General features: G+C 39.0%; 1 protein-coding gene across 3 annotated transcripts in view; it reads left to right on the plus strand.

Annotated features, from left to right (window-relative positions):
- The window catches only part of COL4A2 (collagen type IV alpha 2 chain), a 144,698-nt gene that overhangs the window by 98,674 nt on the left and 18,432 nt on the right, over positions 1-27,592 (plus strand). For all 3 annotated transcript variants that reach the window (XM_090128690.1, XM_090128698.1, XM_090128706.1), the window contains exons 11-31: positions 1,377-1,412; positions 2,053-2,094; positions 2,622-2,696; positions 3,883-3,927; positions 5,041-5,103; positions 5,858-5,902; positions 9,107-9,160; positions 9,416-9,482; positions 10,698-10,799; positions 11,205-11,360; positions 13,126-13,218; positions 13,493-13,659; positions 16,278-16,350; positions 16,438-16,544; positions 18,324-18,525; positions 19,250-19,309; positions 19,447-19,509; positions 21,883-21,990; positions 23,680-23,901; positions 25,864-26,025; positions 26,616-26,786. In XM_090128690.1, coding sequence (XP_089984816.1) covers positions 1,377-1,412; positions 2,053-2,094; positions 2,622-2,696; positions 3,883-3,927; positions 5,041-5,103; positions 5,858-5,902; positions 9,107-9,160; positions 9,416-9,482; positions 10,698-10,799; positions 11,205-11,360; positions 13,126-13,218; positions 13,493-13,659; positions 16,278-16,350; positions 16,438-16,544; positions 18,324-18,525; positions 19,250-19,309; positions 19,447-19,509; positions 21,883-21,990; positions 23,680-23,901; positions 25,864-26,025; positions 26,616-26,786 — 2,113 coding nt within the window. The remainder of the gene's footprint in view (positions 1-1,376; positions 1,413-2,052; positions 2,095-2,621; positions 2,697-3,882; positions 3,928-5,040; positions 5,104-5,857; positions 5,903-9,106; positions 9,161-9,415; positions 9,483-10,697; positions 10,800-11,204; positions 11,361-13,125; positions 13,219-13,492; positions 13,660-16,277; positions 16,351-16,437; positions 16,545-18,323; positions 18,526-19,249; positions 19,310-19,446; positions 19,510-21,882; positions 21,991-23,679; positions 23,902-25,863; positions 26,026-26,615; positions 26,787-27,592) is intronic.

A 27,592-nucleotide genomic window follows, 5' to 3' on the forward strand; every position in this document is an offset into this window, starting at 1 on the left:
ACATAAAACAAACAAACAAAAAAAACAGTGCTCAAAAATTCTAGGACTAAATTCATAGCATGCTAAGCCTTCCCAAAGTTCATTTTCCACAGTGTCTGTAATATCATCTGGAGTAAGCTGCACCATATATTTCTCCTTTGGACCTATTGAAGTGAAATCTCCATAGTCCTTTAGCTACTGTTTGTCTATAGTGAATCCTTAAATTTCATGAGCTTCACAAAGCCTGCAATGACTTGTATTCTCAGTACACTGTGGTGCAACCCATGATGTTGCAGTCATAGCAACATCTCTTTTGAACACTGCCACTGTAGATGCATCCCCACTGTCTCCTACTCTTAACACAACTGATACATCTTCGTAATCTCTAAAGCTGTGATTCTCCTTTGGGAAGGACTTAGGAAATGCTTCCAGGTTTGTACTGTCCTTGAATCTTAGACCTCACATGGAGGTAAATGTGGCTACCCCAAGTTCCTGCAGAGCCTCCAATGGTGGATGCCTGCACAGTGCATCTTACCTGTAGGTCAGGTAATCGCTCGTAGACTGCTTGACTAATCAAAACAGATCAAGACTATTGTTTATTCACATGAAGATACAGAGCAGGACAGAGATACATAGCAAGTACAGTTCTTGCCAGAAAATTATGATTTACCCTTGCAAGTTGGGATTGATTTTGCATACCCCAAGTTGCACCCCGTTTGGGGCTCCACAGTTGGACAGTTCCATCTGCAGCTCTCTTTTATTATACCTCTTATTCACCATCTTCTCTGGAAAGCTCATGCTTCTTATTCACCCCACCTCTCCCACATTTGATTTCTTTTTAGTGTTTAGAGCCCTTTGAAGCCCGTAACTACCATAATTAACTGAGGCAACACAAGTTGTCTTTCCAATTAATAGCTTTCCTACTACTTGTCTTGTAAAATTGTGGCAGCATTTTTTTTGTTACTGTTTCATTTCTCACAATCTTCCTTTGATATCATTCTGTACAACATTAAATTGGTAATCTAAGATGCTAATGATAGTTCAGCAGCCTTTGCACACTGGTGCTGTATCAAAACACCTGTCTAGTGTGTTGTGTCTAGTCTAGGTATGAACATAAAACATTAACAAGTCAGAATAAGTTCTTATTGCTTGAAATAAAAATGGAATTTAATTATGCCTAAGCTGGGAGACTTTGTTAGGAGAGATTATTGTATGACTTAGAAGGGTATTTTTCAGAGCAGTAATACAGTTTATGTAATGATGTTAGTACACTAAGTGCTAAGGAATACACTGCCTTCCAAATACAGACTTATTTCCAGTACAGAGTAACTGAGCTCCTGCATGCATTGATTACCAAGCAACAAGTAACTTTCTCCCCCCCTGTTGTGTTTCTCTAGGGACCACCAGGGCCCCCAGGACCACAAGGACCACAAGTAAGTCTTTGTTTCTAAGTCATTCCTGTTGATTTTGTGTTGCTAAGGTTTATCCAAGACTGCTTGAAGGCAGTAAATTAAAGAACCACGGGCCTCTCCAAAGGCTGTGTACCACAAGACTTTTTGTGTTGGCTGCATACCACAAAAAGTTAATCTTATGCTGGATCAGCTGCCCTGAAACAATTAAACCAGTTCTAGAGCCAGATTTTATTTGCTACTGTAGTCACAGTAGCTTCCCATGAGCAGAGAAACCTGGCCATCTGTACAATACTCAATTATATCTCAGCTGAAAAAAATACGTATGAGTTAATTTTTCTGACTCACCTGAGTATTTTTATTTAGTGTCTGCTAAAAAATTTGCAAAAGAAGTGTTTGGTTACTCAGTGAATGACTCAAAGTCTGTTAACATTAGTATCATGAGCTTTCAATTAAAGTCATTAAATGTTTAGGTCTATGAAAATATTTTTCAGTTCTCTAAAATTACTGTAAGTTAGAACTAGACAATTACTTGATTACATTTCTTCAGTGGCGTCTGATAGAATTCTAAATCTGAAAAGCCCTTTCAGAATGTTTAAATTTAAACTTTACATTAGAAAACAGAGCTGTACTTTTTGTAAACCCTGACCTATTGCTTTTGCAGGGCAACAGAGGTCTTGGCTACTATGGAGAAAAAGGTGAACAGGTAAAGGAAAACTAAGGAATTAGTATCACTACAGAAGGGCAGGTTAATATTGTTTGCTATTTATTAAGGAATCTATTTTGAATACTCTCTTAATTTGTAATTTTATTACATAACTTTAATGGAAAAACAAACAAGTATAGCTTTGAAATTAACGATAATCTGCATAACAAAGTCATAGCGGAACAAACTTCTGCATGTCCTGGTCTAACTGTGCCCTATTTATACCAAGACAAAGTATGAAATGTGTAGAGCCAGACTTCCTTGTATAAAGCAATAACCTTCACACTTACTCTGGAAACATACATGGCAAGAGCAAGTATCTATTCATATTTGTTTATCCCAGTACAAAATGAATTTGTTTCTTGCCATCAATTTATTTAGAGATTTAGAAATTTATTTTTAGCAGGGGAATATCTACATTACTCTTTTTCTATTCATCTTCCATTTCACTCATCAGCCTGTGCAGACCAACAACTTGACAAGGTATTGCAACTGTTAGTAGATGTACCTTTATGTTTTTCCTTCAGGGCTCCCCAGGTCCTCCAGGTCCACCTGGGCTTCCCACAAGAGAACTGATTGGTGTCCCCACTGACAAACACAAAGTAAGTACAGAATACTTTGCCAAAATGCAAGAAGAATTAAGAGCCCAGCAGCATCAAAACTAAAATATCATAGAAATGTGCTTTTACATACTGTGCTTAGAAGAGATTGGTACTTCAAGACAAATTTGCTGCTTTCCTGTAGCTTGAATCCTAAGGTATTTATTGTAGCTATGGTGGCTATTCAGAAAGCACTTCTCACAATGACTAGAGTTGCCTTAGCAAACTAGTTCTTTCTATTTAAATAAACCCTAGTACGCAACTACTGGCAATCACTGATGTCTTCTGGTTCTACAAGCAGAAATACCAGCTGAAAAATTGTTTAGTATCTCATTCTCTGTAATGACAAATGAAATTATCATGCTGTAAGAAACTTATCTTCATGAAAGCAACCTGAGCTGTTGTGTATGTTTATGTAAGATGTCTCTGTGGTGCAGATGTCCATATATCCACAGATAAGGCTTGTCCATTCATGTTGGAGAAATCCTCTACAGAAAGATACAGCTTATTGTCACTTCTTATTTCTGTTAGAAACAGAAATTCTCATGCTCTATATAAACATTTTCTTTGTTGAACACCAATCCAGACCTGTAAGTAGTCCTTAGTCCTGAATTTGAAGCTATAAAGTTCACATGGCTCATAGCATTCTGCGGACAGATAAATAAACTGTATGATACTGAAAGATCTAAGAACGTCCTTGGTGCCAATCTGGAATTTCCTTCACTAAGGAGAGATGTCTGCATATGAGCTACTTCTCTGGACAGCCTTTATTATCAATGGAGAGAGAGAGATAGTGAGTTGATATTAGGTTGTGATTTGTCTTGTCCTAAAGGAATTACTACATCTGATCAGATAATTCACAGATAAGCAATAAGTAAATCTGAGATAAGGTGCACACCTCACACAGGCATCTTACAAACAGGCCTGAAAATATCCTAAGGTGTTCAAATCCCTAGAGACATTTTCAGGAAAACTATCAAATACACAAAATAACTTTTTTTCTTAAAAAGAAAACAGACCTTCCATATGACAAGTTTACCAATAAAGAGCACAAGGGTGGTGGTTTTTCTCTTGAACATTTTTCACTTTGTATTTAAAAAAAAAAAAAAAAAAAAGTTATTGAAAGTTATTTTGGAAGTTATTAAAATGTGAATGTCTAGAATCTCTGAACACTTTTCTTCATTTCCAGGGTGAAAGAGGAGAGCCTGGACAAAAAGGGGAAGCTGGATTTCCAGTAAGTGGAGAATACCAAAAACAAATAAATCAGAATTAACGTTAGTGTATTCTTCATTGACAAGATGTGATACAGTTTTGGAGCAGCATTATCAGGAGCACTAGTTTTGATGCTTTAGAAAACCTTAACAGCAATATGATATCTAAGAATTCCACAATGCAATCCATCATTCTTTTAATGGTTAACCAAAATAAGATTTTCCCTCACACATTTTTTAATTTTAACCTTAACTATCAATAGATTTCTTTACTACTGCTGGTCTACTATGTTTTAAAATTATGTTAAATTCCATTAAGTAATTACGTATGAAAATTTTGTCCAAATTCTCTCCAGCACATGCAGACTTTTGGCCTCATATGTCTGTTGACTGTGAAAGTAATCCCATGTGTTGCTGTATCATTTAGAGCTGTCAACCAAGCTTGACTGAATGTGGTTTAGTTAACTCACATGAAATCTCTAGTCTGTCTAAATAGCTTTGTTATTGAGCGGTTCCTTTTTACTTCCCAGAGTGGTTTAAAATACAGCCTTCACCAATTAGGGATGCCTCACTGGGCATTTTGCAGACCTTTATTTTCTTAGATGGTCTAGTCAACTTCCCTGTGAGGTTATGGGAGAAGGCTGCAGTCTGAATCCTGCTGCAGTTCCTATCCTGTTTTTCTGTTCTCAGTCAGAATTTACACATGCAGAATTTTCCTGTGACTTGATTAGGAAAACCGCTGATTTTCCTCCTGATGTAACAGAGTGGGATATGTTTCTCCCTTTTTTTCTGATAGTACCATGTCCGTGTTTGCCAAATAGCTCTCGCAAGCTACAGTTAGGGCATAAGCTGGATTGCTTACTTGGTCATATATCTGATTTGACTTATGTTTAAAGTCACAGCTGCGGAAGAAATACAGAAGGAGATGACCTCTCCCTATTGTCCTGGTCATGTTATTGTAATGAAGAAAGCATGTCACGCTCTACTTTAAGGACATTAGTTCTCTTGCATGCAGACATAATAAATTCATATATGTGTTGAAATGTTATCTTCTTCTGTTTAGCTTCCATGAAGTCTTTTTTTTTTTTTCCCCACATCATGTAGAAATATGTTGAACTGACTATAATATTTTTTAGGGCGTACTTCTTTTCACTCCTGAAAAAGGTGAAGAAGGGGTAATAGGCTTCCCAGGACAAAGGGTGAGTAGCTCACTGAAGGTAAAATTCATGCTGCTGAATATGCAAGTCCAAGCTGAGACTTTGTCTTTAGGAGCAAAACACAGAGAAATAAGACACAGAAATGAGAGCTCTTCTGCCCATGTCTTCCAAGTTGTGTCCAGCTTTGAACTCCCTGATCTGGGAAAGGAAAAATTACATTTTTAAAATGATAACAGAAGAAGGACCTCACGTGACTCACTACCCTCCATCCTCACTGGGAAGCCTCCTGCATCATTCACCCATAGTTGTGCTCATTTACCACTGCTCCTCTGCTGCTCTGCAGCATGGATTTCATTTCACTGTTTCCACCTTAACCCTCTTTAAACTGTGGTTAACAAATCCAAGTTTGACTCCAGTTATTCACTTACCCCAGAAGAAAGCAAATTTAACTACTGTTACCTTCAGCATGTATGAATGCTTTCTGGGGGCGTTGTTTCTAAAGTGCTTGAACAGAATAACAGTAGTCAGCATACATTTTTTAAAGATCTCAGGCACTTTTTAAAGCTTGACATCTTCATGGTCAATTTACAATTGATTGATTAAGAAGAAGATAAAAATTAAATACCTGGTTAAATTTCAGATATTTTCTGTTTGCATCATGCATTAGTCTCATAGAAAAAGTACCTGACTTTGAGTGTAAGTTTTAGAGCTTCAAAATAGTCATATTTATTTTATCTAAGAAATAATTTGTTATTATGTCATTTCTTGTTTTACTAACTTTAATGTGCTTTCATAGGGACTGCCTGGTAATGATGGTTTTCCAGGACTCAGTGGAGAAAGAGTAAGTATTTCATACAGCTGTTGTTTCCAACACACATGTAGGCAATCTGTCTGAAAAGAAGACTGCAGAAGACAAATTCTGCATGTAATTATACCAATATAGACTTGTAGTCTAACAAGCATCATCTGGATTAAAATATCATTGTAATTTTGGATCAGTTCATTTCCTCATGAGTGTGAAAAAAAACCAGTTCTCTAATCAAAGTCTGTTATACCATTTCAACAGGACCGTTTTTTAAAAACATCATGAGCTGTCATTTTCATTGTTCCCATTATTACTACCATGATTTCTGTAATTCTCTTCCCACATGTAGAAAGTTCTTATTTCAAATAGTTTTCTGCTAACATCTGTGTCTATGGTACATTTTGGATATCAAAAGTTTAAAAAAAGAAAAGAAGGAAAATGGTAAATACACCAGTTAAATCTCTGTCCACTTGGAAAAACACCCAAATATTTAAAATTGCATTTTGTCAGACCAGGAAAAGCTCATCCTTTCTGTTTATGCTCAGGAAAGGGCCTTTTCAATTAGCATTAGGAATTACTTCCGTGAGATATTCAGATAACTGTGGGATGTATGACTTTTTCATGCTCCTCCATCTTTAACTAGTTTACGGATTTGACTTTCCACCAAGGGACAACAGTAATAACATGAAACACAGGGACTTAAAGTACAAGACACATGAAAAGTAACAGTTGTGCAGCTCTTGAATTGATGACAAAAACTGGTGGTATGGAGGGGAATATGCTATCTAAAATACATACGTGGAGAGAGTGATGCAAAGTCCATTAAAGCCACATGATTGACCTCAAGGTAGGTTCATGCTCTGGTGAGAAATGTTCGATGCCTTCCCTATATTGAAAGTGAGTTTTGGCAACAGTCTTAGTGAAACGGGTATTGATTTGGACAAGTATGAAGGGGATAAGCTGCTCGATCTGCTATTCACAATAGCCCCTTTTCTAAAGCCTTTTGAATAATTTGATTCTTAAGAAAGAGAGGATAATTGCCCTGTCTGCCTGCGTTGGGTGAAGTAGTTCCTAATCAGAAAGCTACTGGTTTCACTTCTAGACCGCCAGCTCCACCTAGTGTAAAGAGGTTTTATGCTTAGTACTTAACTTTTTCTGATGGATTCTCGTGTAGGTGCCACTGATGCATGCAGTACAGTCTGTGGTATCTTGCTGAGAACTGTGGAATTTCAAGGGCTTTAAAATTGTGTAAATGTCTTCAAGAGCCCACTATGAAAATACTCACTCTGTGTAGGAGTTGTTCCTACTGTGAAATTCAGGAGGTGCTGTTTTAAATCTAACTAATGTGAATTCCACAAATATTCTGGCTTTAGTGAAACTACTTCAGTTGGTATCAGTTCAGAGTCCAGCCACTGTTTCCTACTAAAAGCTCACCTTTTTAACACTAGTCCTTTTCCAGAGTACATATGATTTTTTTCTATAGAGAGCAGAGATTCCCAAAAATAACTGAATAAAATGCATAGATTCTTGTTTTTTCTGTATCAGCACCAATGAAATCTGCTCTTTTCTGTGCACCTCCAGCATGTGAAATATGTCTTCATGTGACAGAATGCGTTGTGTAAATTCATAGAATATCCCAAGGTGGAAAGGACTCATAAGGATCATGGAGTCCTGGCCCCGCACAGAACCGAACAAAAGTCAGACCTTATGTCCAAGAACATAGCCCAGAGGCTTCTTCAACTCTGGCAAGCTCAGTGTTGTGTCCACTGCCCTGGGCAGCCTGTTCCATGCCCACTGCCCTCCGGTGTAGACTCTTTCCCTAATCCCCAGCTGCCCCTGACAGCTCCATGCCATTGACCAGCAATGAGAGCATCTTCTTTCTCTTCTCCCACCCTTCAGTGTTCAAGGGGATGGTGCAAGTGTAGGTGCTCCATCCCCCTGCACTATCAGCAGCAGCACAAGAGCCTGTGCCACAGCAGGTCCCTCCAGCCTTTGATGAGAGGTAGATTTGATCTAACAGATGGAACATTGAAGCACGAGGAGACTTAATGAAACTGAGACTACTGAAACCTGAAGAGTAGAATTAGCAAAACCCATTGGGAAACGGAGCATCACCTCCGTGTTGAATGCCTTGTCCCTGGAGGTGTTTAAGGCCAGACTGGATGGGACCTGGGCAGCCTGACCTAGTATTAAATGTTAGCACATACACTGCTGGTTTCAAAAGGAACAGAACTGGGCTGTGCTTCTCATAGTGTGTAACTCTGTGCCCTGGTACTTCAAGTTACTGGGTATGTCAGCACTTTCCATAACTATACAGCCCCACAGGTTGGTGTGACAGAAGAATGTGCAAGCTTGCAAAATTGTAGATTTGGGACGTTTGATTGAATAATCAGTGAAACATCTTGTTAATAGAATTTTAATCAGATATAAAGTAGCCTGATCATCTTGCTTTTTGTAAGGAATGCTTGCCTTCTGTGCTTGCATACATGAGTGAATTTGTAAATAACTCATTGCTCATTGCTAAGATCAGGTGATTACAACCATTCTCTAACTGAATCTGCAGAAAACAGCAGGATGTGCTACATGCACAACTTATAAATTACAAGTATCCCATTATTTTTTAAATTTTCATGAAGATTTTTGCTTGATCATTTGATTTCTTTCTTTTGCTTATGATCCTTGTAGGATTTTGATCATTTAAAGATGTATTAATATGGAAAGAAAGATTATTTCCAATTACTGACTGAATACACCCATTCATATTTCTAATGCACTAAATATCAGTGTGTAATGTAACTGCTGTTTTTATCTGTCCTTATGCAAAAGCATTGTGGATTATGTCAGAACTTGTCCAGCTCTGGGAGAAATACTATTCTCAGTGATGCCAAGTAGTTTTTCCACACTATGTTTTTAGATAGATTTCTTGCTTTCATATAGAAACAAATAGATAACGATTTAGCAGATGGATCTTTCAGGCAAGGTTAAAGTAAGGCTTTTGGGGGGGGGGGTTGGACTCAATGATCTCTAGAGATACCTTCCAACCCCTACAATTCTGTGACTCTGTGTGACTCTGTGACTCTGTAATGGCATTGCCTGAATTGCTGCACACCAGGGAAACAAACTACTCAGCTCTATTACATACTTCTCACTGTAACACCAGAGGAAAACAACTGCTGTAGACAACAAATTTTATTGTCTTTCTGATAAAGGAAACATCAACCATTTTTATGTGTATTACAGGGTTTTCCAGGATTTGATGGTCAACCAGGTCAATATGGTCCTAGAGGAGGCAAGGTACTGCTTTACTTCCATTTGCTAGAAGTGATAATCCAGGTGTAATTTTTCTTCTCCATGATGCAGTAGCAAGCTAAGTGTTCCTTGTTACTGTAGTACCAGTTGTTGATTGATTGAAATGCTCACATTTCTTGAAAGTTGTGTCAGTGCTTTTGGAATTTTGTTTCTTTGTGTTTCACGGGCTTTTGTTTCCATTTTAAAAGAAATTCCTCACAATAATATGCTTAAATATGATGCTTCAACTTCTGCTAACAGGGGGAGCAGGGTGAGATGGGTCCTCCAGGAACACCTGCCTATGTTCCTTACCGCATTCCAAGAAAAGGTACGTCTCCTTTGCTTAGATTGTGTATCTTAGCCAGGTTTTATCACCTGCTACATAGATCAAAAGCATTAAAGCCAGAAAATTCAACTCCTTCAAAAACTTTGGACTGCTAAATTTGTCCAAAAGGTATAACAAAAGAGTGCCCTAGTTACCTTTTTGCAGGCAGATGGCTTCTTTGTCTCTCCTGCTGAAGCCAGGTTGATGTACAAAACGCATCCATACATTCCTGAGTTCACACAGAAAAAAAAAAAAATTGAGAAAAAAATTTAAAAAAAAAATGTCCAGTGAAAAGAAGAAAGGGAGAGTCTGTGTTCCGGGTCTTCTTTCATAGCCTCTGGATAAAATGCAGAGATCATCTGTAGTACTCACAGCCAGCTGCCCTGTAGGGCTGTGGTGGATCTGCTTGGCTGGACTAGAAACACACAGAAAGTGATAAAAGTTTGCAAAGGCCAAAACTTCCTAGAAAAGCACTAGCGGGAAAGATGATCACTTGCTGTTGCACCATGCTGCATCCTTACATTGTACAGTTTTCTAGTCGTTGAATGCAAGAGAGTCTGGCAATGGTGAACAGTTCTCTTCCTCCTGGAGAGAATGGATAAACATGTAAACACTGTTTAAATCACTCAGAATACCTGCCAAGCCTTTAGGAACAGGAGGGGCTTCGTGGAGAGAGGAGGAAGCAGGCAGGGTGATGGAATGTCCTGTGCCTTTGACAAAAGGACAATACTTTCCTCATGCAGTAGTTGGCATGTGGCAGATGCTTCTGGTACAGTAAAGCAGAGCAAAGCTCATATTTCACACATCGTTATAATGGCAAATTTTTGTAGGGAAAAGGAGGGGTTATCTTCAGAAAGTTAATCAGGAGAAGTGCAGTTCTAGGAGCATACTGGAAAGAGTTGAGAGATCTTCTACCTCTGCTTACTGGCTCTACACCATTCCTTTTCCAGGATATGCTCAGCTTCCAGATATTAGGACTTTACAGAAATCTCTCTGATATACTTGTTTATTCGTACTAAGACATCATGAAGTACCACTTTCTGTATTTCTAAAGCTGCCTTTAAGAAATAATGGTGAATTGTAATATTCTAAAGCAGGTGAAGTTCCTAATTTAAGCATTTTAGGAGTTAAGAATCTGTAGTGTACCACAGGTCATCACTTATGGGTCACAAACAGCATCACACTAACATGTTTTGTGGTACTGGGGTTGTCTTTCAGGTGTAAGAGGTGATCCAGGCTTTCCAGGTGCTTCTGGACTACAGGGAGAACCAGGAGAGCAGGGTGACCGTGGGCTGCCTGGTATTCCAGGATTCTCTGATGGTAATATCCCAGTAACATTTGTTCCAGCAATTTAACAAGTTATAACTGGTATGGGATTGAGGTGGAGAAAATGCATGTACATTTGGTGAAATATGCAGTGCAGTGTGGTAAGTAACTAACTGCAGTAGCAAAAATCAAAAGGTGCATTTTATGTACCTGCTTTGGCCTCAGTGAGTCTTTGCAAAACAACTGAGGTAGAGATGATGGCAGAACCTTGCTTCAGGACCAACTGTTGATTTGCCCAAGTAAAAAGTGCAGTTACACTTTTTCTTGTACACTAAAATGTCTCCATTTTTTCCTGCTTGCTACATGCAATTATAGGAACAGTCCCTTCTGTTACCTTATAGCTCTTTGTGCAGTACTGGTAAGAAATCCTTCTGAGTTTTTTTCCTGGTTCTGTTTCAGGAGACGCAGATAAGCCAGGCTTACCTGGAGAGATAGGACCAAAAGGTGAAAAAGGTGAAGGAGGATCTCCTGCTTATCAAGCAGGCCCGCCTGGGTTTCCAGGAAAACATGGCGAACCAGGACCCCGTGGTCCACCTGGTCCCCCTGGAACTCCAGGTAAGTGCAAGAAGAGGTGGTGAGAACTCAGGAACATCGTTGCTTATTTTAAAGATAACAGTTGGCAAGACAAAGTGAAAAAGTAGATTGAGGGAATGAAACAGAGTGGGTGGAGGAAAGACACATTGGATAGAAGTGATGTACGCTCATTGATGAAAGAAGGTTTTGCATGACTTTCAGACATTCCTGGCAAAATTTGAAAAAGAAGTCTGTTTTGGGCTGGTGGAGAGATATGGGCATTCTGTTCTTAGACTTGCATTCTGCTCTGGTAAAAATAATTTTCACAGCTCAAATTTCAAATGAATTATATGTACCTGTACTCTGGGAAGAGTGTCCCAGTAAGTGTGCTAGGCTGAGAAAGGTCTGGCATGAAGGACACTGACTGTATATGTTGAATTTAGCAAACAGAGGTTAAAATGGTAAGTTGTAGAAAAGTTTATTTTTTTGTCTCCCCAGTCCAAGAGTACTAACATTCTAAAAGAAGTCTTACAAATGGTCATACAAATGGTTATGGATCTGAAGCAGAAGTCACAGAGTGGGTGTCTGTGAGAGCTGGGTTTCTTCCTCAGCCTGGAGAAGAAAAGTGCTAAGAGGAATCTTGCTGCTTTTTTTGTGTACCTCTCTCTCAGGAGGTCACAGTGAAAACGGAACGAGACACACTGACTGAGGAGTACAAGTGGCAGGGCAAGAAGGAATGTTCATAAGTTTTCACAAGGGAAATGTTGCTCAGATGTTAGGAAAAACTTTTTCACTCTGTGAAAACTTTTTCACATCTGTGGTCAGATGGTGGAACAGTTTGCCCAGAGTGGTAGACTTTTCATCTTTGGGGATACTCAGTACTCAACTGAACAAGGCCCTGAGTAACTGGTGTAATTTTGAGGTTAGCCCTTTTTGGAGAAGAACATTGCAGTAGGTTCTTTCCAGAGGCCACTTCTAATTCAGACTGTGCTTTGTCTCTGTGAAATGCACCACACAGCAGTGCAAGAGCAGGAGTGGAGAAAAGGATTACAGGAAGTTATCCAGAGCAGGTGGTCTGTGGTACTGCAAACTGTGTTGTGCCAAGAGTTAAAAACGAAGGAATTAAGGGTGAAAGAGACCTAAGAATGGATAGAATCATCTACCACAGCAGGAAAAGAAGTAACAAGAAAGAGAAGGCTGCAACTATAAGGTCATGTCCACGGTAGCAGACTTAGGTCCTGGGGCTGTATGTGTCAAAGCCATGTCCTGTAACCATAGCAAAATATGATACGAGGCATTTCCTCATGCTGGTTTCCAGACAAGGAAATCCATGTGCTCCAGCCAGTTGCTGGTCACTGGAGTTCTGCAGAGCAGTCATGGCCAGAGGGAGCAACAATCCAGGCAAGCTGGTCTGGGTAGACCTTCAATGCTGAGAAATAGAAAATATGAATTCTTTGCTAGCACATGAAAGCAAGTAAGGCTTGGAAATGCAGAGACAAGCAAATGGCCCCTCTGAAGTAGGTGGCTGTACTAGTACAGAGAGGAAGGAAGATGAAGCTTGGATAAGTAAGACGGTAAGGGACCATTAGCACACAAATGGAAGTTACTGAGAATGGGTTTGGGAAGCTCCGAAGAGGGGAAGAAACAACAAGAAAAGAGGATTTAATAACAGCTGAGTTAGACAGTCGGTGACTTTAGGAGAAACAGAAAAGGACAGAGGTAGTCCAACTTGAATAAGGTGGAATGAGGAGAAGCAGTACATTAATATACAGTACATTAATTTATCTTGTTACTCTTGTGCTTCTAGGTTCTCTCTTTGGATTAAAAGGACAGGAAGGGACACCAGGTAGACCTGGTGCACAAGGTTTTCCTGGGCCAAGAGGACAAAGAGGACCTAAAGGTTGGTTATAATAAATAACTCAAAAGATGATCTGCTGTTATGCATTGTGTAAAACTTCCATTGTTTTAAGTTTTAATTAAGTCTAATTATGACATACTCAGAGACCAATGAATTTGATCTGAGATTAACGCAACAAGTAAACATGGATTTAGTTTCTTAAAGGGAAAAAAAAAGTGATTTTCTCAAATACTTGAGGTATATATGTGTGTATAAAGGGTACAGTTGAAAGTGTTTGTTGTGACAGTTTTCTTCTCTTTCCAATCCACTTCCTTAGGCGAAGAAGGTGACTGCAGTAAATGCCTTCTGAGTGATGAACTCAGAAGGGGCTCTACTGGCCCCCGTGGTCCTCCTGGTTTTCCAGGAACCCCTGGCCAGCCTGGGAGAAAAGGAGAACCTGGTGATCAGGGTCCACATGGTATTCCTGGCTACGCTGGAGCAAAAGTAAGATACTTGTTTCCTTAATGCATAGTTTTGTACATCTACTACAAATAAAAACCAGCTATTCTCCATGAGAAAAAAAATGATGAAAAGTACAATTTATTTTCTTCTGTGCCACCTCCATAGTTTTCAGATTGCTGCAAAATACCAAGAGCTAAAAGTTGCTAAGATGGGAATTAAAATAGTTACTGTGGGAAGAGCAAAAGATTTCCACATAATCTAAAATACACTTTCCATTTAAACAAAACTGTTTCAGCAAAACTACAGCACTGATTATGAAGGGAAACAATTTCATTAGTTCCTTCAAATTGTTTCTAATAAGGGGCAAATGTCAAATATTAAATGTAAGATTCTTGGTTATAAATACATAACTTTTTCCTAAAAAAACACTGTCAACAACCCTGTTAAGAGTGTTTTGCTAATAATTACTCACTTGTTATTTACTGCTAAAGGTGCTATATTTTGTGTTATCCCAACTGCTTTACGTTTTCTCAAAGTTAAAACTCAAGAGTAAGATTTTAGTTAAGCTAACCCAAAACTGATTTTGTTTGTGTAGAGATGTCAGAGCAAATAAAATGCTTTCAGTCAGTATTTTTGGCTTTCTGAACATTAAAAAAAAATTACTTGCAACTAGCTAGAGTTTGGATTTTTTTCAGAAAATAAAAAATTCTATTTTCTGTGAGTCAGGGAGAAAAAAAAAGACATTTTGAAATGTTCATTATTGAAACTTCAGTTAATTTTTACAAGTTCTGATTTATTATTATTATTATTATTTGCCTTTGAAATGAATAATTGTATTATCTTCATCCCAGAATTTAAGTTACTGTAGACATAAGACACATATAGACATGTCATATCATAGTAGAATACTCAGCAGCAAAGCCCTGACTTTATCTCAGCTTCTGGTCTGGCACAAATTCACCATAAAACAAATTACTTTAATTATTCTTAGTCCATTTTCTTAGCAGAAGTGAGTCCATAATTTTCTTAACATGTGCAACAAGTTACCTTTGTAGAAAATCAATATGTTTAATTTAGATCAGATCTAGTGAACTTAATGTAAAAAATATATATATACATCCCAAGCAGTGGGCATTCTTTTCTGTGGAGAAAGAGAAATTAGAAATAGCTTTAAGCCATTTTGAAAACACTTGTGTTAAATTGCATGATACAGTTTTAAACCTAGAAAGCAGCAAATAACAAAGTGAACATAATACAGTGCAGTGCTATTGCTGAAAATTTCTGCAGTTGTACAGTCAGTGACATAATTCAGTATTAAAATTAAGTTCTTGAGATTTCTTTTGGCCTATAAAAAGCATATATAAACAGGGATATATAGATGTGGCTTCACTAAAATGCAGGAGGTAAACACAGACAGGTAAAATACAATCCTTTTACTCAAATTTGGTCTCCCACTTTAGACGTACAGAAGTGTGAACCTGTATTCTTGAGATGGCTTTCCATTTCCACACATGCTTTTCACCTAAGAAATGCTTGGAGAATGCCAATGAAAGACAGTGATGGAAAAGATATCAGATGAAGTAATTTATGACAAAGGAGTATTTCAGACAAAAAATAAATGCATCAAACATTCTTTTCATATATTATGTGCATTGAAATTCAGTAAGAGGAAGATAGGGAAAACATAATGGCTTATATTTTAGTATGCACGAATATGATTTTTCAGAATTAAAGCTAACTGGGTTAGAACAGTCAGCACTAAATGAATCTGTAATGTTGAGCCGTTGGCATCTCCCATGCATTCAGTCCAGTGACTCAGAGCTCTTGTGGAGAAATCTAGTAGTGCCATTTTCAGCTGGGCTGTTGAGGAGAATTGTGCACTATACCAAGGAATGCCAAAGATTCATCCTTAGCTTCATCACAGTTTACCTTAGCAAGAGAGCAAATCTCCCTCTTTGGAGACTTTAGATCTTGACTGCACAAGGCCCTGAGCAACCTGCTGTAGCTCTGAGCAGCAGGTTGGAGTGGGGACCTCCAGTTGTCCCTTTCAACCAAAATCTTTCCTATGGGGCTGTGGTGTGGGGTAGTTCACTTAATCACTCTATGCCTAAGTTCCTTCCTCTCATAAATGAAGAAAATGCTGTTTTTCAACCCTACAATGGTGCTGTGAATCACAATCCATTGCCAGCCATCCAGCTGTCATCTTTTTTAGACTGGGAAAGAGAAAATGCAGGTAAATATAACCCAGAGTTTTGTTACCATGGTGCCAAATTGTTGCTTACGGCAATTTCCTTCCTGGCAAACAATAAGCAATTTACTACATTTTCTCTCATGCAGTTCTCCAGCTGTAGTCATCTACAAGACTTGATCTTATGATAAGCCACAGATCTCCTACTGTTTTCCTCATGTAGGAGCACCCCTACCATTCCATATGGGCATTGATCCTAGTTAAGCAAGTTAATAAGGATTCAGGCACAAGAATAGGATTACTGAAGAGGAAATCATACAGAGAGTAATAGGAAAGCATTACCGTCGTGGTTTGTTTGTTCGTTTAAGCAGGACAGTGGAAACACAAATCTGGATAATTATTTGTTAAGTGTTTATATTTTGTGGTTTTGAGGGTTTTTTTGTTTTTTTTTTTCTGATTTGTGTAATGCCAGGGACAATCAGGCCAAGAAGGATTTCCCGGACCAAAAGGAGAAAAGGGAGATTCTATATACATAACTACTAAAGGTAGAGTAAAAATTCATGTCACATGTATTTTGCAATTATTTATACTTTTTGTGAGAGAGCAGTCTCCCAATGAAAGGTCTGCTTTAGGTACCAAAGGAATCCGAGGAGATCCTGGACTTCCTGGTATCAGAGGGGAAGATGGTTTCCCAGGCAGAGATGGATTAGATGGTTTACCAGGACTGCCTGGCCTTCCGGTAAGTAGCAAATTTTAAGAAGGGAAGAAAGGACGACCCAGGGAACTACCGACCTGTCAGCCTTACTTCTGTGCTGGGGAAGATCATGGAACAGATCCTCCTGGAAGCTTTGCTAAGTCACATACAGGCAGGTGATACAAGGCAGGTGATACAAGGCAAGAAGTATGGCTTCACCAAGGGCAGGTCCTGTCTGAACAGCCTTGTGGCCTTCTATGATGGCATGACCCCATCAGTGCACAAGGGAAGAGCCACTGGCATCACGTCTGGACTTCTGTAAGGCCTTTCACACAGTCTCCCACAACATTCAATGTCCTTCTGTCCAAGTTGGAAACATAGCTAAATCATTTCCACCACACTCAATTACTAATGCATTTAATTCTGAGGATTAATGATCATCAGGCTGCCCTTCACACACAAATGGTGATGCACAACTAAACTGGCCTTGCTGATTATTGATATACTAAATATCAGTTTAATCCTCAGATTCTTTAGAACCACCTTACACTTTTATTTCAGTTTTATTTTAACAAATAAGTGGTAGTGTATAACCTACTTAGGCCAATTTTATATAAGTGGTTTATTTGTGATAATTAGTGGTTTATTATCTAGAGATTGTATGCATCATTTTGATATGAGGGAGTTCAGTTTCCATCCCCAAAATGTAGATCACATCATTATTTACGTGCTTGATAATAAAAAAAAATAAAAAAATAAAAAAATACCTCATCACCTATCACAAATGTTGTTTTCCACCACTGGGTTCTTGCACCATATACGAGGATGGACCAGAGCTTTGTCATCCAGTGTGGACCACAGTGGGTTTTACTATGATTTTTTACTTACAATTTTTATAATTGTACTTTTTATTAAATCTGTGGATGGGAATGTTTTCTGGTGATGTTCTAAAGACGTTGATTTAATATCGCAGTAACATCAACTAGAGTAATAGACCAAGAAAAATCTGCCCACTTGGGCACAATTTTATGTCAGCTTCTGTCAAGATCTAAGAACTAAATGCCACACCAGAACTAACTTTCATGCACCTCTAGTGATGTGCATGCTTTCCCCCATGTCCACTCACAGCATTTCAGAAAGGGTAGTAAGGCTGTCCGCAGCAATGACTCATATTTCCCATATGTTCTTCATTGGCCAGCCTTTTTAGGGGAATGCTCCCTCTAAGAGTGCTTCTCCCTTGCCTTTTCTGCTGTGGGGGTCTAAAATAATGTCTGATTATTCCAAATATATCAAATTTGCAATTTTGCTTTAAAAAGCTAGGATGCAATACACAAGGAATAGCTGCCTATAAGATGTTATTCATGAGTGCCCCTCACTGCAAGAAAGACATTGAGGCCCTGGAGCGGGTTCAGAGAAGGGCAACAAAGCTGGTGAGGGGTCTGGAGCACAAGTCTTATGAGGAGCAGCTGAAGAACTGGGATTGTTCAGCCTGGAGAAGAGGAGGCTCAGGGGAGACCTTATTGCTCTCTATAACTACCTGAAGGGAGGTTGTAGCGAGCTGAAAGAGTGGTCAGGCACTGGAATGGTCTGCCCAGGGAAGTGGTGGAGTCACCGACCCTGGAAGTGTTCAAGGTACATTTGGATGTCGTGTTGAGGGACATGGTGTAGTGAGAACTATTGGTGATGGGTGGATGGTTGGACTGGGTGATCTTATAGGTCCTTTCCAACCTTGGTGTTTCTGTGATTCTGTGAGAGTAGTTCAAGTCTGAGTTTTGTTTCTTTCACAGCAAAGGCATAAGTATATTCATTTCCCACTTCCCACAGGGTGATGGTATCAGAGGTCTCCCCGGGGATCCTGGTTATCCAGGAGAATTAGGCCCAAAGGGCTTTCCAGGAGAAACAGGCCTGCCAGGTGGAGGATTTCCTGGACCAAAAGGATACCGTGGTCCTCCAGGTGACGATGGAATAAAAGGAAACCCTGGGCTTCCAGGTCTGCCTGGTCCACCAGGAGAGCCTGGCCAAATAGGTAAGAACAATTTCTCTGTCTTATATCAAATCCTTGTGAGATCATTACGGAATTGTGTGTATAGTATTGTTCAGAAACAGATGTTGAAAAAGTAGTATTTGGTGGAGGATTATATGAGTAAAAGGGATTGCTTTCATTAAATGTCCAGAAATCTTTTTTAAAAAGTAGTTTAATTTAAGGTATTGAAATAGCATCAGGAAATGTGATGGTGTCAGCAATTAAAATCTTATTTATTTTATGCAGCTGCAGGGAATGGAGCAATGTTCTGCCTTTAAATTACTTACAGGTGGTTTTCTCTGTTCTTCTCCATCCAACTCCATCTTTTAATTGAGCAGAGATAATCCTTTATCTGCCCTTTAGAGTTCTTCATGGTATTATCTTTGCAGCTATCTGAGCCCCTTGTTGCATAAGATTGCCAGAGCTGTGCTCACAAAAGCTCAGACTCAGAGGATTTTGCTTGAGTTCAAGATGCCTAGCAGAATACACAAGCCAAAACAGGCACCTGTCAACCCCATGCATTACATGTGACATATAGAGCTCCTAATACAGGCTGTAATTAACATATGGATAGAGTTCAAGTGTTTTTGTTGTATGCAGTTTCTCCAATGCATAATGCATAAAATAACATATATCTGATGTTGTAATACATATTTTATTGATAAATGAAAGCTTTTTAGATTTTTCTCTTAAATGATAACTATCTTTTCCTGTTCTTTACTCACAGACTGTGGGCAGGTGATTGAAGATTTTCCTAGAGGAGATGCAACTGATCCAATATGGTCAGGTACTGAACATACAAATGGCTTGAATGTGTTTTAGCATTAAGTCTTATGTGGCTGTTATGACTTCATACTTTCTTTCTGATGACTGCTTTGAATGTTATTAATTGTAAATTAATTGACTAAAAATCTTTCTTGGCAGGTGGAGGCTGCGTGAGGCCACCAAAGGGATCTCAAGGCAAGCCAGGGCTGCCAGGAGCCACAGGTAATGTTTTGTTTTCACCTTTTTTTTCACACATACATTATGTTTTGAGAGAGATCTTGCCAACTCTAACATAGTCGCAACTTAGTGGACAGTGTGTTTTAGAAAGGACAGTGGAGGAAAGAGTTGACTTGAAACAGGCAGAGGTCTAAGCAGCATGCAGCTTTGGTGGCTGCAATGCTCCTGAATCAAAGAATCATAGAATATCCTGAGTTGGAAGGGACCTACAAGGATCATCGAGTTCAACTCATGGCTCTGTACCCAAAAATCAAATCCTATGTCTGAGCATTGTCCAAATGCTTTCTGAACTCTGGCAGGACCTGTATAGCTACTGTTGAATGAGATGCTTGTTTTCTGTGGGAAACATACAGATAAAATACTTGCAAAATAAGCATTGGTACAAAACAAAACCTTTTTCTTACTACTGTTTGGCACAACATGTTAACACCAACTAACATCACATAATGAGTTGCTGAAATATGTGGTAAACTGTGGCTGCATTCTCCATCTGCTCCATTCTTTCTCTAATATGGCTTTTTAATTAGAATGAGAATGAGCAGAATGAATGAAAGTCAGTTATTGCAGATGGGAAACAAAACGAAGATGTCATTTAGCTAAGAGTAGTGTTAGAATTTGTTGTTGAGTCCTAAAAACCTAAGATTTTTCCTTCTAATTGCTTTCTGAGAAGTTTTTGTTCATATAAGGGAGAGAACAATAGTTCTGTACTGCACTCAGAAAATGCTTTTCATGCTGCACAGGCTATTTATGTGCTTCTTAATTCTGGCCTTTGAAAGGTTTCCGTATATGATTCACCAAAAAACAAACAAACAACAAGAAGTCCAGCAGCTAAAATCGCAAAAATTGATGGCTAAACAATAGAAATTCTGAAAACTAAAGTATCAAAATTCAAGTGATATTTTCCTTTTTGTTATAGTTAGAAGTGGAGAGAAACTTACTTTCAGTCTAATAAACTGAGTTGTAATTCATGATGATGCTAAGCAACAGCATTTAAAATGTTAAAGCATGTTGCTGACCTTCAAGACTGAGCTGGGAACTGAAAGAGTGCAGGGAGCTGGGGAGTAGAGAAAAACAAAGCATTGCATGAGGGTTATTTTAGAGGAACTTGACCAAAAATCTGGATCTTGGAATGCAATGAATTGATGAGACTCGTGTAATAAAGCTATTGCATGTAAATTTATGTAAATAATACATTTTATAACTATAAAAAAAGAAAAGAATCCTACAAGATGCTTGCAGTTTTTGAGATGCTGAGAAACAGTTATATGAGCTCAGTGCCAGAGGAACACATTTTTAGGGCACAGCTCTTATTTTACTACCTAAGCTATGAACCTCCACTATTACAAAAATAGTATGTGGGCTATTTAATTTGTATTCAGTTTCTAGGATGATTAGATCTAACCTCTAGCCTTGTATTTCTTTTTTTGGTTATCTAAACCAGTCAGCTCTTACCTGTGATCAGTTTAGCAGGGAAGGGAAAAATTTGTTTCTCCTACAGTATCTCATTTGTGCCCATTACTATTGAGCACTTTTCCTTTGACACTGCCTTTTGACCTTAAGCCAAATTCCAGCTCTTCAAGGAGTTAGTCAACAAAACCCCCTTGGGAAACTGTCCTTGAGGACAAGGAAGCACAGCAGAGCTGGAAGGTATTTAAAGAAGCTTTCCTTAATACACAAAAGTTGTCTATCCCCAGGTGTAGGAAGACAGGAGACCAGCATGGCTGAACTGGGACCTGCTGGTCAAACTGGAGAACAAAAAGAAAACACATAGGCAGTGGAAGCAGGGGCAGGTATCCTGGGAGGAGTATGTGGATGTTGTTAGGCTATATAGGTATGGGATCAGGAACACCAAGATCCAACAGGAATTGGAACAGGTTGTCCAGAGAAGAGGTGGATGCCCTGTCCCTGGAGACAGGCAAAGTGAGGCTGATCAGGTCTCTGTGCACCCTGATATAGCTGCAGATGTCTCTTTCATTGCAAGGGACTAGAAGATCTTAAAAAGTCCCTTCCAATTCAAATGATTCCATAATTCTAAAAAGCTTAATTACAAAATATTCTTCAAAAAAGTCTCCAGAAATCTATCGGACAAGTGATTTTCACCCTCACCATTTACATATCGTTAGTCTAATTATCAGGAGCAGTCTTTAATCTATGTTTGTAAAAGCACTTAGCCTAGAGTTTGGGTCCATTCTCGGGATCTTGAGTACAGTGTCATACCATAAATTTTATTTTAAAAGTTCATCTTTGTACCTGGAAACAGATAATTAAAGTATTTGCCACTACCTTTGCTACACTGCATGCAAATTTCTGTTTTGATTGTTTAGATCACACTTTCTTAATTTCTTTTATATAATTTAGGTACTAAAGGTGCAAGAGGATTCCCAGGTGATCCAGGCCCAGTGGGATTCCCAGGGCTAAATGGTACACGAGGTGATCCGGGTCGGGAAGGATACCCAGGTCCTCCAGGTACCTTGAAATAATTAATCATTCTTTATATATTTATGACCTTGGCTAAAGTCATGGGAGCACAATCACCTTACTCCAGATCCATCTTCATTTATCTCACATTCTATCTTCAAACAATAAGCTGTTATAAAAAAAGCTCTCTTTTTATGAAGCCAAAAGAATTTTCTGCAACTTCCTATAATGACAAAAGTAACACAGACTCCAGCCGCTTAAAATCTGCTTTACAGTGCAAAATTACAAATGCCAACAGTTCATGATGATGATTTAGAAATAAGGAAATTCAGTAATAAGCTGTTTTGGATTCCATGTGGAATGATAATTGCAGAAAGGAAGAAGATAGTAGTGTTATTGTTTCAATTTAAGTCTTTATAGCATTGATTTAAATAATAATGAATATAGCAAAGACAAAGTACTAGCTATACACCTTGCCCACAGTTGGCTGTGTTTCCAAGTGCTCAGTGCTAGTCATGTTTTATCCTAATCTGTAATAGGTGAAAGCAACGTTTATACATGTCTTGATCAACAGACAAGGGGTATGGACAAAAAACTCATTCTGGGCAGAAACATGAATCTGTATTTCCCTTTCCAAGCTCTGCAGAGTGCACTAACTGCAAAATCAGGGCTCCTATACTGTATGGCTGCCAGACCACAGAGTAGTTAGCACTCAGACTGATTTTCAGTCTTCCATACTGTCTCTCAACCATACTTGGACTTAACTTCCAGGTCCAGTTTACCAGTCTTCCCTGCCTCCTATGTGGGAGTCCTTCCCAGTCATTCACCAATAGGGTAGTAGACAAGGCATGGTGGCACTGGTATATGAAGAGTATGAAGTGATTGGCATTGGCACCTTGAGATGTACAGGGAACAGCAGAGGCAGTGGCTCCTCTGGGCAACTCCACAAGGCCTCTCTAGTTTACTGATTGCATTCACTTTTCATTTATTTGTTCACATTTGACTCCTGTCTTTCCCCTGCTGCATATCAAACCACAATTTGGTATACAGGAAGTAATTTTCACCCTTAGATTGTAAGATGTTTATAAGATGTTGCAATGTGGGAATACATGAAAAACTGTTCAGAGCAGCAACTGTGGAGCAAGATAAACAGCATGAGAATCAAGGGCACCTCTAGAAGAAGAAAGAACGTCTCATGGCTCTGATTGGATAAGCGCCTGCATGAATGGTTGAATAGTGTTTTGTAGAATGCTCTGTTGACATGTAAAGGTGGATGGAAAAGTTGTAGGGGTGGATGGGAAAGATAGAAAAAGAAAACTTGTGAAGGTATGTAAGTGATGTGAGAACTTGTAATTAACAATTTGGATCGTTCACATGTGAGTCCACGCATCAGACGCTGCACTGCAGTTGCCATGTCAAAATAGTTTCATGAAAGCAACTGTGCATGGAGCTGTAGATCTTTTGCACCAAGGTACTAGATATCTTGAAGGGTCATTTGTAATTTTTGTCAATTTCCACACTTGGTCAACAATTCTTCTGAATGTTATGTGTTTTTAAAACCTTTATATGCACTTCACTTTGTTTAATTGTACATGTTTCTGCTGAGAACTAAGGGAAGTTACAATAATATAACAGATGTTATGATGATGTATCTGGAATTTGTACTGCAACTTCTGTAGTGGACACTGTGAAGCCTAATCCCCAGTTGTTTGCTTTTTTTTTTTTTTTTTTTTGTAGGCTTTATTGGGCCCCGAGGAGACAGTGGCCCAAATGGCTTACCTGGACTACAGGGACATCCAGGTCTTATGGGAAAGTCTGGTGCTCCAGGACTGGATGGACAGAAGGGTGCTCCTGGTGATGTTTTGGGAGCAGCAGCAGGTCCTCAAGGGGATGCTGGGCTGCCTGGCCTCCCTGGCTTGAAAGGTGCACCAGGAGAACAAGGAATACCAGGAATTAGAGGTACTTCAAGTAAAGAAATGTTTAAGACTGGAATATAAATGTAGCCGAACTATGACTATGTGAGGGAAGTGAAAGACCAATAGAACTCAAGCCAAGTGCTCATAACCGTCAAACACCTTCTAGAGATTCACTGCTTATGACCAGCACTCTCTCACACTGCACCACATGGCATCACCTATAATAGCACATCAAAGAACAAGATTTTCTCATCCTTGTTGTGTCAGATGTATCCTTTAGTTTTTCCCGCCATAGTTAATTATCTTGAATTATCACTTATGTACTGCATAATATTCAGCTTAATTTCCAACCCCCAAAAAGTCTGGGTAATAGGTGGCTTTGCATATTGTTTCACTACAGAATTTGTAAATAGTAGCAGAGAAGGCACAGCATTTAGTAACACATTAATAAGCCCTTTTACCTCAAGGGTCTTTGAGCACTCCAGGAACAAGAAAAAGGGAGCATTGCATATTTATTCATTATTTTAGGGTGCTCACCTTATTTTGTTATTTTACAGAACTTAAAAAAGCATGTTCTACTTATAGTAGACAGAAAAAAACCCCATAACATTTTTATAAAAGCTGTCTGCATCACTCTTTGAGTTCAGTAGGGGACTTTCAAAAGCATTTATAGGAATTAAGTATTACCTGCTATACTGTTTCAGCAGCAGCTGGACACTTAAGACTGCAGATTACCCCTTGCTCTGTTGTGGAAGTGAGGAAGGAGGAGAAATAGTGTGACTAGCTCAAAGCAAAGAGGAATTTGATAGAAACGTATTTTGGTGATCACCTCATGATTTTCAATGCAAATGGATAAAGACAAGATAAGCATGTCATTTTACATGACTTATTTGAAGTGAGAAGATCTGTTTTCATCTTCTGTACAGTCACAGAGTGAAGGAATGGAATAAAGGCAGCTCTGTGGCACTGTGGTAACATTTGCTATGTCTGAGAAAACAATACCACTAATGCCCCTAAGACTATTTTTTGTCTAAGGGGGAAGAGATTTAAGGGGAAACAGACTGAAAAAGAAAATAAAATGATGTGACTGAACCCTCTTTTCTGTTACTTTTATACAAAGTGTTTGGCAATTCCTTTATTTCATCTGTGCCAGTTAAACTACTAGCCCTTCAGAACAGGGAGCAAATGTCTCTGTTCTGTTGTTGAGAAAACTCACCACCTGTGACCTTTTGGTTTCTCTCAGTTCTAAAGCACACACAACTACATTCAAGCCTCTGCACCTACAATGATGTAAAACCCAAATAAAGAGAAGCATCTATCCTGGATTTTAAGTGTGATGTGCTTTTGAGATCTTATACACTATTGCTTATCCAATCTGAATGCAAAGCATGTATTACCATTTAAATCTGGAAGGACTTAACATTCTCTTTGCTATTATTTTGTAGAGATGTAAATTTTCACTCAAAACATTTAAGGTAACATTAAGAGCATTTTGCTGAGGAATTTGTATGAATCTTATAGCAGTACCTCACTTGAAAAGTTCTGAATGAGAACACAAAGAACCCACTGTTGCCTTATTTTTTTTCCGTTTCTGCCTATCACATTTTAGAAAAGACATACAGCATTATTTCTGTGTTTTGGTCAACTCGATCCAATTCTTACAAAGACATAATGTAACAAAGAGAAAGATCAGAAATTACTGAATTACTGGAGTTAGAAATGGAAGAGACTTACTCTGTTTAGATCTACCTGATACTAAATTACTTCCATTCATTTGAAAGAGCCCATCAACCTTTCCAGTGCAAAGAGACTAGCACCAATAACACCAAGAATTTAAAAACTAATGAGCAGTCTTTTAATTTGTTTTTCTTCTTCCCACTGATTTTCAGAGGAAAAAATATATCCTGAAAGAACAGTATATATTCACCTATTTTGAGAAATGATATGTAATAATCCGGTCTCTCAATATTTATGTTCACTAATGCATGGTATTATGGTATTTTAGGAGCGGATGGTAACCCAGGATTGCCAGGCCCCAAAGGTGATCCAGGGTTGCAAGGTCTCCCTGGTTTGATGGGTTTACCAGGAATACCAGGAACTCATGGATTCCCAGGGCCACCAGGAAACCCCGGCCCTGATGGCGGACCTGGCTCTCAAGGACCCCTTGGTGAGAAAGTATTGCTGTTCTGTGTCACTTCTCTTCCCCATTCCCTGTGGCAAGGAACCTATATAATTTCCCAGGGGAAAGTTAACTTTGGGATTGTGGCACATGCCAGGCTGCAATTCTCAGTTATGGAAATGATTTGAATATTGCAGGCACTGTGAATGCAAATCATGCTGGCATCTCAGCTGGGGTGTAGGGGTGATGATGGTCCTCGAAGGCAGAGCTGCTGCTTTTCCTCCAATAGCCATGTGCCATGCAAGGACAGAGCTCACTGCAGTCAGACTGGGAAAATGGAATAACTAACTGGGAACAACTAAATGTATTAAAGAAGCTTAATTTTTAAATGAAGGAGGACGGGGAGATCATGTTTGGAGTGAGTGTAGAACCAGGATGTTAGCAAGATTGGTTTGTGTTGAGAAGCTGCTGTGTCTTTGTAATCATTTCTGAAGTTCTTTGATGACAAAAAGACAGTTTTTTCCCCTTCAACTTGAAGCCAGTATGATAACAGTTTTTCCCTTCTCAGGCTACCTTCTATATAATCATTGTGTATATTCAAACACATTAATCTTTCTTTTCACACCTTCACATGGCAGGTCCACCAGGTGCAAGGGGAGAAGATGGCGAGCAAGGCTTTCCTGGTCTTGTGGGCGTGAAAGGTCAGTCTGGTGACAAAGGTGAAACAGGTTTCGCAGGATTACAAGGTATCCCTGGCGTGACTGGTCCCCCTGGCATTAGTGGAATGGATGGCTTTCCAGGAGACAAAGGTAAGCTCTAAATAGCTGCACTGAAAGAAATCAGCTGCTCGGTGCTGAGATGAATAGGACACATTTTCTGCTGGGCTACCTCTTTAAAACAGAAGAGTTATACTCCCAGGCTTAATATATTCCAAAATCATTGTTAGTTTTCTCTTGAGTTGTGCTTGGTGCAAAGCTAGCTTGAAGAGCAGTGGTGGTTTACAGCATTTCCTATTTGTTCTTTCCAAAAGTCTTTCCCTTGGCCCAGTCCCACCAGGCCTCAGTTGAATTTGAGAGATGTTTCCCCAAACCTGTAAAGTTTTTGAAAGTTGGCAGCTATGTGCTGAGCAGTGCCAGACACCAGACCTTGATGCTGAATTTTAACAGGATACTGATCTTTTGTATAGACAAGTAGAGACACTCTCCTACCTGCCACAAAAGCACTATATACGATGCAAGTTGTTTGTGTCACACAAGGAGTTTCAACAGAGTTCAACTCTGCTTAAACAGAAGAAGAGATGAGTGCCTAAAAATTCATACAGAGTGATGAAATCATCAGTTGAAAAGACAGTTAAGACTTCTTTTTTTCCCCAGGATTACTCTGGTATACTGATCAGCTCGTTGTTAGAGGAATGAAGATCTGTTTGTTAGCGTGACCCATGTAAAATAGGATCCTCTTGTTTAGAAGAAAGGAATGCCATAATTTTTGGTCTGTAGGATCAGGGTTGAAATGATTTTTCAGAAGATGACACTAAGATCCAGCCGTCTTCACATCTTCTTTTGGCCAGATTAAGCAACTCATTGAAGCCCTGATCTCATTTAGCTACCTACCTCCC

This window comes from Phasianus colchicus, chromosome 1 (genome assembly GCF_987193195.1).
Source record: "Phasianus colchicus chromosome 1, bPhaCol1.hap1.1, whole genome shotgun sequence".
NCBI lineage: Eukaryota > Metazoa > Chordata > Aves > Galliformes > Phasianidae > Phasianus > Phasianus colchicus.